The sequence below is a fragment of the Protopterus annectens genome, chromosome 9.part0, assembly GCF_019279795.1.
Source record: "Protopterus annectens isolate FY-2018-M chromosome 9.part0, PAN1.0, whole genome shotgun sequence".
In the NCBI taxonomy this organism is placed as follows: Eukaryota; Metazoa; Chordata; order Ceratodontiformes; family Protopteridae; genus Protopterus; species Protopterus annectens.
The window spans coordinates 676,561,875-676,575,325 of record NC_056743.1 but is presented as its reverse complement, the minus strand read 5'-3'; the positions used below and the strand labels follow the sequence as shown (position 1 = coordinate 676,575,325).

The window sequence follows — 13,451 nt, the reverse complement described above, 5'->3', positions numbered from 1 at the left end:
TACCTCATACAGAGAATCCATGGCCTCCAACACCTGTCCATACGAGGACAGGCTCAAATCACTATCACTCTACTTGGTATCATACAGATTGCTTAGAGGTGATTTGTGTCTCGCCAACAAGGCAATCTCGAACCCTGCCTACTAGAGATGCTCCATATCTGCAAGTGTAACTCCTCATGTATTACCACTTGAAAGGCCTCAATCTATTATATGACATCAGCAAACCTGTTGGAGAGAGAGGTTTGTCTCTCAGAGGCTACCCAGTCTCTGGAATAGACTTCCCAATACACTTCAGAGTACCTCACTGATTCTGTTCAAGCACAACCTTGATGAGTGGATGGGAAACCACAAATTTGTGTCAGGGGTCCACCTGTGTTCCTCATTGACAAGGGTGACAGATGCTGACTGAGGTTTCTTTTTGAGTATAAACTCTTGGATAGGCTTATAAGAGCCCCAGGGCCGTTAGCCTAGTAACATCCTATGATCCTGTGATAAGTTGTTTGGTGTCCTTAGTGATCCAGGAGGTGGGAGGGATTGGATTTTACCCTTTTGTCTGTTAGGGGCCAGGTCATACAGTGTGTTTAGGAATAGGGTGGTAAATGCTGTTATGGCTTCTTCTTGCAGTAGATATTTTATGATTGACTAGTTAATTGAACTGAGGTTAGTTATAAATGTAAACTTATTAAAGTTAGGTAGTGAATGTCTTTGTAGTGCTGTTGTTTCAATATGTTTCTGGATAGTCGGATTGCATATTCGTGAAGGTGATCACCGAGTTTGTCTGTGAAAGTGCACCTGCTGTTATTTTGCATGGGTTAGTAAGAATCCAGTTTTAAGTGTATGCATTGTGTGTATGCATTGTTTGAGGGTTTATTTTATCTGTTTGGAGTGTTGTGTGAAATTGTGAAGATGTATGTGGTTAATGTTTTTTTTATGAGAGAGAGAGCACCAATCTGTGTTAAAGTCCCCTAGAATAATTGTCTCATGGGGATGTTTTTGGTTATCTACGAAATAATTTCTTTAGTGGTGGTGATATTCCCACCTGGAGGGATGTACGTGGCTGTTATGCATATACTTTTACTTTTGTTTAATATTAGGAAGGTGATAAGAATTTCAGCAGTTCTGAATTTTGAAATAGCATGGGATAGCCAGACCCATTACAATTAAAACATATAAATTTAATAATAGCACCAACTGTCTATAATCCCACAAACATAAACCATGCACCATTTACCTTACTCATAACAACAATCTTATCCTAATGTTACACAGAAATATGATATGTTTATATCAAAATACTTAAAATTTATAGTATACATTGCATTGCAGCTCGTACTTGGTGGGGACATTCACCCCAACCCTAGACCTCAAACAAATCTAACCCATCTAGATATATACAGCCCAACAACTATTAACTCTTCCCCAGTAAAGGTACGGACTTACTACTACTCAGGAGCATCATGAACAAAATTCAAGAATTGCATGCCACCCTTGCTTTATATACTCCATATGTAGCCCGTATAACAGAAGCCTGGCTAAAACCAGACATCTCTAGCTATGAGATACTTCTCCCAGGATACAACATACATAGGTTAGACAGACAACAGAAAAGAGATGGTGGTATCGCCTTCCTGTACAAAAATAATCTCAGTTTAGAAACTTTAGACTTAATCATTCCAAACTTTAACACCACCAAAATACGGTTTACTAAACTAACAATTTATCCAAAGAAGCATCTGAATACAGTGGGAGCCTGCATCCCACCTGGCAACATTCTGACTACTCCAGAACACATCGTAAATTGGACAGCAACATCCCTCCATCAAGAAACAATTATAATGGGTGACTTTAATGTGGACTGGCTCTCCTGCAACTCTCAGAATCCCTCTGACCACATCAACTTACACAGTTTTCTCACAAACCATCCAAACTTGTACTAGAGTAGATAAACCATCAAATAAACATCCAATCCTAGACTGGATCCTTACAAACAGGCCACTTTTATCCCTACAGTCTGGCTGTGTCCCAGATAGCCTCAGTGACCATATTCCAACTTACATTCCCCAACACCAAATAAATCCACAAAAACGTACCACCTACCACCAAATCCAAGATGAGAAAAAAAATATCCCCAAGTCTTCATAACTAGTTTAAAAAAATGCATCTGGGCACCACTCAAAGATCTCCCTTTAGATACTGCAGTTGAATTCTTTCTCAACCTTCCTCAGTATCCTAAACATCTTGGCCCCCCAGAACAATAAAGATAATATCCAATGATGCCATCTGGCTAACCTAAGAAGCAAGATATCTGTTATAAACTAAACATACAGCCTGGGTGAAGTGGCTCAACAATAAAATAACAACTAATGAGCAAAAATATCTAGAACTATGAAATAAAGCTAAAACATTTTAGACAGGACAAAATAAATTACTATAGCAGTATCCAATCTAAAAATCAAAGAAACCCGCACAAATTCTGGGCTGCCATCAAAAAATCCTACAGCCACAACAAACTAGTACTCCCTCCCCAACATTCACCGATACTAAAGACAACATAGCCTCACAATTTACAGATACTTCACTGAATCCATACTAGACATCACAAACAACAATTGTTCTTCCCCTACCTAGACTTGCATAGTACCCACACCATATCCCAATAACTTCTCTTTCAAACCTGTCCCAATAAACACCATAGTTAAATATCTCAAAAGATTTAAGCCTACTACACTTGCTGCCGACTATCTACCTGCCAAATTATCTAAAAACCGCTGCAGAAGCAATATTCTATCCAATATCTATATTAATAAATTGATCCGTATCAGAACAAGACCCTGAAATTCGAAAAGTATCATATATCATCCAACTACATAAAGGTGGAAACTCAACAGAATTATCAAATTACCGGCCAATAGCTATACTGTCACCATTATCTAAAATAATTGAGAGGTGCATCCATTCACAACTCTCGAACTATCTAATAACAACCATCTTCTATCTAACACTCAGCATGGTTTCCGTCCTAATCATAGCACCACCACTGCCCTTGTTAACTTTACTAACATTATTAACTACCATTGCAATGAAGGCAATTTAGTTTCCTCCATCTTTCTTGATCTGTCCAAAGCTTTTGATACGGCCTCCCATTCTAAGCTCTTAACTACACTCTCAGAACTTAAACTTAGCCATTCTGCACTTACTTGGTTCCAGCAATATCTTACTGGATGCCAGCAAGCTGTAAAATGGCAACAAAACCTCACTTCATTACTGCCTGTAACCTTGGGAGTTCCACGGGGATCTGTTCTGGCCCCTCTCCTTTTTATTATCTTTACTAACAATCTTCATACTGCCACCAACTTGCCTCTGTAGTTCTATATGCAGATGATTCTACCCTGATTTGTGCCACCCCAACACTACAAAAACTCCAAAACATCACCCAGCAGTCATTCAGTGCTGTGTAATCTTGGCTAAACAGTGCGCAACTTATACTTAACCCTAACCAAACAAATCCCATGCTCTTCTGTCCAACTAGAGCTGCAGACACCCACCCACCATTCAATATTTCATCATCAAACCATACAATTATTTCTCCGGTTTCCCCAAGCAAAATTTACCACAATATAAAATTCGGCATACACATATCACAGACCATAAAAAAAGTTAACAAACAACTAGGAACCCTGTACAGAAAGGCCATTATAGCAAGAACCCATTTTTATCTCTGTGCTGCTATACGCCTCACAAACTCTTACAAACACTAAGAAATATGACCTAGCAAAACTCAAAAGTTGCTATAATAAAATTGCAAAGTTTGCCACAGAAACAAATTTCAGATCCCATCATTGTTTGTCTTTAAAACAACTAACTTGTCTCGAACTACCAAATATACTTGCTTATAATCAACTCACCTTCACCCACCGAATACTAAATCAGCCAGAAAAAACACCAGTACTTCAAAATCTACTAATACACTATTCCAGTACCAAGGTATTGCATTCCAGTAACAAATCCTTCCTAAATATATCCATACCCAACAGTGCTGCTGGAGTTTCCCATGACTCCAACTGCATAACCAAACCTTGGAAATCCCTGCTATTAAATTTTAGAACTACTAATACTTGCAACTTTAAAAAAACTTCTCAAATCGCACCTATCGGAATCATGGATCTGCTGTTGCACAAACCTTGGTTATGAAGTAGATGTCTTAAGCAGCTAAAGGAGCACTACCTGTTATTTTTGTATTTGAATTGTATACTCCTACTAAGCATATGTATACTTAACTTGCTTGTTTTCTGTCTACAGTCATAGTACTGCTATTCTTTGTATCCTGGCTAGACTATATGATTGCATCAGTGAAATGTATAACATGTATTTTCATTTTGTACTTGTATCCAAGATTGAATCAATATTTTTATCTGCATGTTGTATATGTATCTTACTGTTATTTATAAATGCAGAGCTTTTCTCCCCGGGCCTCAGCTGAAAAAGGACATTTTGTCCAGTCCGACTTTCCCAGTAAATAAATGTAAAATAAGTAATTACCAAAAGAGCACCGGTTTGTTGATGAATGTTTTTGTTGCTTCTCCTGATTCTCTGTCACTTGTAAGTAGGTGGCAGGATCTTAATGTCCTTAATATGAGGCTTTGGCCAAGTTTCATTAACTTCAAGGGTATTAGGGGAATGGAGATTTATCCAGCTATGTAAACTAGTAATTTTGTTGCAAAGATGTCTTAGGTTTTCTTTTAGGAATTTTAAGCTATTTAGCTTCTATGCTATTTTTTTGTACTGGATGAATTGATGGTTTGTGTGCCTGGTTTGACTTTAATGTATGACAATGTGTTGCCATTTACTGGGCCTAGATTTGGATGGATGTTGCCGCTGATAAGGAGAGTTTGAGTATGGTATTAGAGTTCTAGAAATTTTATTTTATATTTTGGGAAAAAAATTAGTTTGGTAACAGCTGTTTTGCAGTGGGTTAAGTTAGCTTGATATATTGTAATAATCATGGTTAAAAGTAGGATATGTGTTGATAATAGTAGCATTTTTAGGGCTGAGACTTCATAGAAGGATTGGTGAAGAAACTTTCTGTGTGTTTGGAATATGACCTTTATGAGATTTAAGACTGGGGGAGTCTAGTGAGGTGTTTAGTGAGAGTAAGTATTTGGTGCATCCTATATGCTTTTATTGGTGGATTATAGATGCTATTTTGTGAGGGGGAGGGAGGCAGGGGAGTTATTTGTTGAGTTGATAACTTGCAGAACTTTCTTTTATCCTAGCTATTCTTGCAGTCAACTGCACTGGCTTCTTCTTAAATTCAAGAGAAGAGATGCTTAATACCACTTCCAGTGTCACAGGTCTTTCTGGTAATGATTCTGAATTAGTGATGCAATATGTTAATTGTTAAGTCCTCATCAGATTTGTGTATCAGGTATCCTTTTCTTAGAATGTATGAAACAGTCTTTTAGTTTGATACTATAACCATATCAGACCCTATTCAAATAGCAGCAAAGAATTTCAGAATAATCACTGCCCTTATCAGATACTTAAAAGATCACTGAATCTGCATATTTACCAATGGAGCACTAATTGGCCACAATAAAAATGATTCTACTGCTCAGTATGTTTTACATAGTAGAAATAGCATTAGTCAACCCTCGACCATATTTTGTCAAGTCTGTATGGCACAGTTTCATCACACCGATGGAAATTATTTTCCTGGAAAGTGTTGCATCAGACTTTTTGACACCACCCAGGTTATCTAAGATATATGATGAGATATAAGCTCAGTGCTAGAGGAAGTACAGCACCATGTGAAGGAAAATGGGAACATTTGTGTTTAATTTGTTATAAGCCGTTTGGTCTCAAATATGATATCATCTGTATCAATTAACACTGTTTTTTTACAAGATATTCCTTTGTCACTCAGTCACCATTTTCCTCACAATGCAGACCCTGTGATCACCACATCTGACCCAGATACTGCAGCAACTCTGGCACAGGGGCCAACTCCCAAACATTTTCATTGAGAATTTTATCTTTGTGCAATAGCCCATGGCCACTACATCTGGCCCCAATACTTCAGAAACTGTGCCACAAGGCCACTTCTGAAACATTTTCACTGAGAATTTTGTCTTTGTACAATGTAAGCAGGTTTAACTTGAACCTTGCTGTGTGATAACTTCATCTAGTTAGATACCTCTCTGTGCTGGAGATTGACTTTAATAGATCTTTTAATATTTAAGTATAACACCCTTTTGATATACTGGTTAATCCCATAAATGTAACTAAGTGATGGATTTATATTGTACTTATCATTGTAGTGCTGTGTTATAATTTGTTCTATTCAACTCTATGTATGCATTATACTACTGTGGTTCTCTACCAGTATATCTGCTTTCATCTTATATTCATAAACTTTTTTACCATCTCTCTAGTCTTGCACTTGCCCCATATTCTCTTGCTCTGACTGACTGGTCCTTCCTACATCTCTTTTTATAATAAGTGATAACTTTATTGCTTCAATATAAAAGTTTAGAACTGTTTGCATTTGTAATATACATTATTTATAATATATCAAGATAACTCTGTTTAGAAGGTGAGATGTCTGAGGTTTTGTCCTATATGTAATTACTGTGAAACTTGTTTTTTGATTAGAATTTGTATATTACTGTCTTGTCACATATCCTGTGCAACTTGGGCACTTGCTTTTCAAGTCATCTCTGTAAAAGGCTTTCACTTAGAGTCTTTTAAAAATGCAGTTTTTCTCTCTATTACACACTTGCAGAGTTTGTATACTTTAGATTACGGAGGTGTGGTTTTGAGCTCAATTTTATTGCTTGCCTGCTACTGAGGTGGTATTCTGAGCAAATAATACTATTGGTCTCATGCACTGTGTCTCTTAAAACAAGTTGCTTGAATGTCAGTTCCACAGAAGTTAATACATTTAGCTGTCCATTACAGTAACATTACTGTTTATGAACAAAGTCATTGTCCAGGTTGCGATAGTACATGACTGAGTCATGAGCTCACCCTTATATGAATGGTGCTAGCTAGCATCGGCAAAAGTGATTTTTTTTTTTGAAATACAGAATTTCTGTACAAAAAAACTGTCAGTTTATTACCTTATAAAATGGATCTAAATTGTGTATGGTTCATTGTTATCTCAATTTCCAGTGTCAAAATCTGTTGGAAGTGAGTGCTGATGAATTGTGTACCTTATATGAATGATTGGGTTAGTGCCTTTTTAAGATACAGCAGTCTTTGAAGTCCTTGAATGATATACAACAATTCTCATTTATGTTCTGCACTGTCATTTTTAAAGGCTAAAAGTGTTTGCCCACTGCTGTGAATTAATTTTAATGTTGTAACTTTACTGGCTGACAATCTGAGAGTGTGTTAGCAAGAATATATGACAAAGATATGTGGGAGATTGTATTTTGGGTATTTTCCAGTATGTTTCTTCATTATAGTCTATCTTTATGTTCTTATTTCAGGTCCTTTTTGCAACAGAGACCTTTGCCATGGGTGTGAACATGCCCACCCGGACGGTAGTATTTGACTCAATACGCAAACATGATGGAACCAGTTTCCGGGATCTTGCACCAGGTACGTTCACCTACCTTATGCAACTGTTTTTTTACTACCTGCTGTAAATCAGTAAATCTTGTAAATGAAATTCCAGCTCAAGATGATTTTTGTAGAGCCTGGTGAATGTTACGGCACTGAATTAAAAATGATTTAATTCGAGTTTAACGAACATTGCATCTGTTCTTTTCTTGGTCCCATTCTAGCCCTTTGCTTTATGCCATTTTCAGTGGTATTTTACTGACCAGCAGTACTGTAGATATAGTGACTGCCTTGCTTATTGCTGCCTGTACAGATGTGCTAGCCTGTAGAGGGTGCACTTGTAAAAGTACTGCAACTCTCAGTTTTTGAAATCATGTCTTAGTATTAATGGCGAACTAGAAAGAGTATTCTTTCTTTCTTTCTGTAGTGTTTTAGCTTTGTCCTTGGCTTTTGAGAAAATACTGTTCTGACCATCTACTTAGGAGGGGGGTGTTTCTCTCACTTTGTCTCCAGCAAGACTTCTCACTGTATCTGTGTTTGCTGGCATTTTTTCTGGGTCAGCCCATTTCAGAGAGTCTTACTCAAAGGACCAAAGACATTTCTAACTTTCCAGTTCCTTCCACATCTGAGGAGTACAGAAAGTGAAAGTGCAAGTGTTAGAGGACACTTGGGTTCACCTCAGTAGTTACTCATGAGCTACTCTCCAAAGGCGCTGACCTCAGTGAAGGAGAAGGGTCCCCTAGAGGACACTTCATTTGGTGAGTTGATGAAATTGTTAAGGTAAAGATGGAACTGGCCACTGATAACTGTTCTCCAGATGAGGAGGTGTTTTTTCAGGCCTTTGAAGTGGGCCCACCTTCCTCTTTGGTGGTCCTACCTGCTGATTAACTTATAGATATTGTTTCTCAGAGGGCTTGGTGGAATCCTGATGTAGTAGAACTGATCCCATGCTAATCAGACAAAGTGTTTGTCCCTCCTAAGGATTGATCACATTGGAGCAAACAACCTGTTGTGGACTCAATTGTTGCAGCAGCCACCAAAAAAGAGCTATCTGAAGAAAGCCATACAGTCCATCCACCTACCAGGGAGTCTAGCTCAATGGATCATTTTGGGAAGTGTATGTGTGTACGCTTCAGGGACATTTTCTGTTAGAGCAGTAAACTATATTTTTCATAACACCATGTTCCAGAGAGAATTAGCTAACAAACTATTAAATTCTGTTAGGTCACAGACAACAGAGACTTGGAAGTCCATAGAATCAGATCTGGCTACAGTGTTGTATGGTACTAATGTCACTATGAGGCTGATTCCCATTCCAACACAACAGATGGAGCATTGAGATCTGCAAGCACTGGCATTGCATACATTGCTGTGCTTGGCAGTGGCCATGTGATTTGGAGATAACTTAAGAGCATCCTTCTGTAATGCCCCTTACAATGGGTCATCTCTTTTTGTGTCAGTCTTTGGGAATTTCTGTACATTATGAAAACCCCTAATTATTAGGATACATTGTCATAGGGCGCACAAGAGGGCATAATGAGTGCAGTGAAAGTTTGTTCCTAACCCTCAAAGGCCTTTCTCCAGAAATCCGACAGAAGGAAAGGATCTTTGGTTTAAAAGGTTGAAGCATTTTGCCTCCCGATTCTTCTTTTGTTAGAGCCCCCCCCAAGGCAGAAGGAAGAACTCCAATGGACACTTCCCCATAATTTAGGAGGTCTGCAAAATCAAGGGTTTAGCAATCCATTTCCCAGTAAGCCCTCTCAACATTCCTGACAGATTGCTGTCCTGATCTACTCTGGAGGCATTCAGAGGATGCTTGTCTGTTCACCTGGAAATGTAATAGTTATCACACAGGATTCTTGGGTGATGAAAACAATATCCAAAGGCTACATAACCCCTTTTCAAGCTAAATTTACCCCTTCCTACAAGACCTTCAAGCTATTCCTTCCCAGCAAAGAAGGCCCTAGCCCAAGAAATTTCCCTGTTGCTGAAAAGAGTTGTCTAGGAGGTCCCACCAGAACACAAAAGGTCTGGAATCTACTCAAGATTCTTTTTAGTTCTGAAGATGAACAAGGATCTCAGGCCCATTCTGGACCTCAGCAATTTAAACATGTTTGTGAAGAACACCAAGTTCTGGATGGTCACAGTCGAAATACCAGCTTCCTCTTCTGGGGAAAAGGGGACTGAATTTGCACTACAGGCATTCATAATGCTTGTTATGTGAAAATTGCTTGGCAGTCTAGAGGATGCCTTTCTTTCTGGTAGGGGGCAAGTCGCCATAATCTCAGGGCTGTATTGGTCTAACTCACCACAACCCCCTGGTTGTTTGCTGAATGTATGGCAGTAGTGGCAGCACACCTTCAGTTGCAGGGACAAAAGAATTCTTAATCCAAACAAGAGATTTTTATTTCTTTTTACTTCAATTGTATCTGTCCTTGGGAATTTCTGTAAATTAAGAAAAGTCAAGCTTGCAACCAACTCAGTCACTAGATTTCATAGGTTGCCATCTAGACAAGATTGTCGATTGCCACTGTCCAGACTGACTGCCCTTCGCATGCAGACACAAGACGTCCTCAGTACTCCAAAGTTATCAACATCTCTAATATTTAGTTTACTAGGTTCTACTGTGGCTTTAATAACTTTGGGCCTTGATTCTTTACAAGATTGTTCTCAGTGGACCCTTTTGGTCTTTGTTATCATATCCTCTTCACCATCTAGTCAGCCTGTTCGCCCTTTGTCATCACCACATCTCTTGGTGGATTATTTCCCCTCTGTTTTAGGAAGTATTTCCATTTGTTCTTCCTCTTTCTCTGACCACTGTGATTACAGACTCCTCCCCACTGGTATGGGTAGGGGCATTTTGAATGGGGGATGGTTCAAGAAATGTGGAACAGTCAGGTGGCCTGTCTTCACATCAACATTCTGGAGATAAGGGCAGTCCTGTTAGCACTGCAAGCACACTTCAGGACTTCTTCTCCCAGTGAATATTTTCCATCCAGACAGCAAGTCTATTGTCTCTCACATCAACAAACATGCAGAAACCCAGTCTTACCTGCTATGTCAAGAAGCCATAATAGTATGGCAGTGGACAATATCTTTACAGTACTTTCTCATACCAATGCAGATAGGTTGAACCAATATTCTTCTGGACAAGATGGATTACCGCATTCTTTTGCCTCACAAATGGTCCCTCAATGAGACAGAGACAACATAAATTTTAATCCTCTGGGGCCAGCCTTCCTTTGACTTTTTTGCATCTCCAATCAATTCCAAGTGCAGCAGCTATTTCACCCTTATCCCTCAACAGGGTCATTTACTAAGGGATGCCATACTTGGTCACCTGGTCTCCTTTATGCCTATACACCTGTTCCATTGATATGATACCAAAGTTCCTACAAAAAGCTTCCATGTACAAAGCAACAGTAGTCCCCATTTTCTCTTTCTGGCCCCAGCAGGTTTGGTTCCCTTACTTATGGCCTCATCTTCTCTGACCTCCATGAGTTCTGGATCCCTGTCCAGATCTCCTGTCACATCCATCTGGCAAGCTCATCAAGACATCATGTCCCTCAACCTAACCATAATCTTCAGTTCCAGTGATGGCTAAGGGCTCTTCGCTACCTTCTAGAATGGTACACATTTTTATGGCCTCTCAGAAACCTTCCACTCAGAAAAGCTACAGGAGCAAATGGAAAAAGCTCTCCATGTGGGCAGTGGAGAATGGACTTCATCCTTTTTTCTAACCCCCCCCCCCCCTCTTCTGGATATCTTGGGAGGTGTTGGTTTCAAGTTATTATACCATTAAGGTTTACTTAACAGACATTTCCAATTTTCACATAGGATCAAATGCTTCAAACATAGCATCTCTGTAACTTTCTAAAGCCTTACTTAAGGGTACTTTCATGTTGCAGGCTCTTGGGCAACCTCCTTTTGACTCTGCTTCTTCTGTCAATTTGAAGTTTCCTCATGGTCTACATGCATACCTTTGTTAATTACTGCAAACTGGATCTCATTTGCAGATCCAGAGCATCTTTTTGTTCTATCATACTCAAAGGTATCTTGCTATGATGCCACTCAGGAATCTTAATAGAATCCCTGTCCAATCTGACAAGACAGATGGATACGACAATATAGAATATGAAAGTTATGTACTTACCATAACATTAGATCCTTGTTGTCCCTGTCTGTCCATCTTGACATCCACCCTCCTTTCCCTCATCCAAATTGCCATAAAATTATTTTTTCTTTTCTGGAGGATCATGATGTACCAAACCTGAAGCCTTCATGTTGCCTATTTTAACGCACACTAATTATTCCTTCCTTTCTTGGGATATTCTTGAATGTTTAAGGGGAAACTCTAATTAGAGAATTATGGGAGAGAGAAGCTTGAATGTTGGAGTATTTCTGAAAATATTATGAACTTGGATCCACCTCAAGGCAGGTAACCCATCTGTCAAGATGGACAGAGAAGGACAACAAGGATCTAGTGTTATGGGAAGTACATAACTTCCATTTACTTTATACTGATAAAATGTTCTTTAGATGATCTACTGTACTTAAATGTTATTCACAATGAATATTAGTTGAAAAAATTCTTAAGACTGAAATGTGTGATAGGCCCTTTCACTGTGGAACTATGAGGGACATGGATTTTTTTTAGAGTCAAAATGAGGAACGCTCCTCATGAGGCACAATTGAGAGGTATAGGCTTGTCATCCAGTTTCAAAAATGATGTAATCCCAAAAGGCCCTGCCTCCCTTATGACAAGTGCCTCTGTGTGATCTCCAGTTTTTACTAGGATTGTACCACAAGAGTGTGCACCCTGGGCGTGTGTGCCTAACCCCCTTACCCTGTAAGAGGTAAACAGGCAATGCCTCATTATTCACCCCCCCCCCCCATGTCAGCTTCTCCTGTATCCAAACAACAAATCAAAAGTGGGCCACTTACAGCATTGTCATAGCTTTATCCCTTTCTATCTTGGTGCTGGTTTAAATAAGTTCATTTTAAGGAACCTGTGAAGGGAAGTTTGCATAGAGGTTTTGTCATATTGTGTGGTCAGTTTTTTGTTGTTACTAAGTATTTGCTACAAGGAAGTACTAAAGCTGTACTTCACTGAGCTTATAATGATTTGTGTGATATTTAAAGCTCTCTTTTATTGTGTAATTTCTGATAACAAACATCTTCTGCAGTCCACTATCTGGTTTAGATTGTGTAGCATGACTGAGGCCGTTGCTTCTAATATGAAGAAAACTGAGGCAAGGGATTTTGTTTCTTTTGTGGTAAAATCATGGCAAATGCAGTTATATAAATGAAGGCACCACTGAGATACAGTTCCCCTTTTCCAAATCCATGTCTCAGCATCGCCTGTTGACTTTGACTATAAAGAGCATTTTTTTTCTGTTTGATGTGATGAATAGCTGAATACCATTTTTTCCTGTTTCTTATCTCAAGTCACTTCCATGGCAGTTATTCCGAGGCAAGATTATGGCTGCATCTTGGCCATTATCCAGGCTGTTAGAGGGGTTTTCTTTTATGCTTTATGGTTCTTTTTGCACACACTTACTGTTTCTTTGAGGGCATGCAAACTCGTTTCACTTACCTCCACAAGTGATGTAACCCAAAATGGCCCTTTCTCCCTTACAAGTGTCTCTGTGATGTGATCTCTGGTCACCCCTTGGGATTGTATCATAGTGTGTGCATCTCTGCCCTTCCCTGGCTGTCAGAGGAGAGATATATGTTCAGGCAGTGACCCATCACTCCTGCCTTTCTTCTTGCAAGCTCTTCCAATGTCAAGGCTATTAACCAGACTCATATCATCAGTGATATAGTCTTGGCTTTTTATCTCTGTGCATTATAGAACTGACTTGGATAAGTGCCTTTTAAATCACCTG

The 13,451-nt window shown here is 39.1% G+C and overlaps 1 protein-coding gene across 1 annotated transcript in view; it reads left to right on the top strand.

Moving 5' to 3' along the window:
- The window catches only part of SKIV2L (Ski2 like RNA helicase), a 624,419-nt gene that overhangs the window by 354,397 nt on the left and 256,571 nt on the right, over window positions 1-13,451 (top strand). The window contains exon 18 of the mRNA XM_044083274.1: window positions 7,491-7,602. Within this exon, the coding sequence (XP_043939209.1) occupies window positions 7,491-7,602 (112 nt within the window). The remainder of the gene's footprint in view (window positions 1-7,490; window positions 7,603-13,451) is intronic.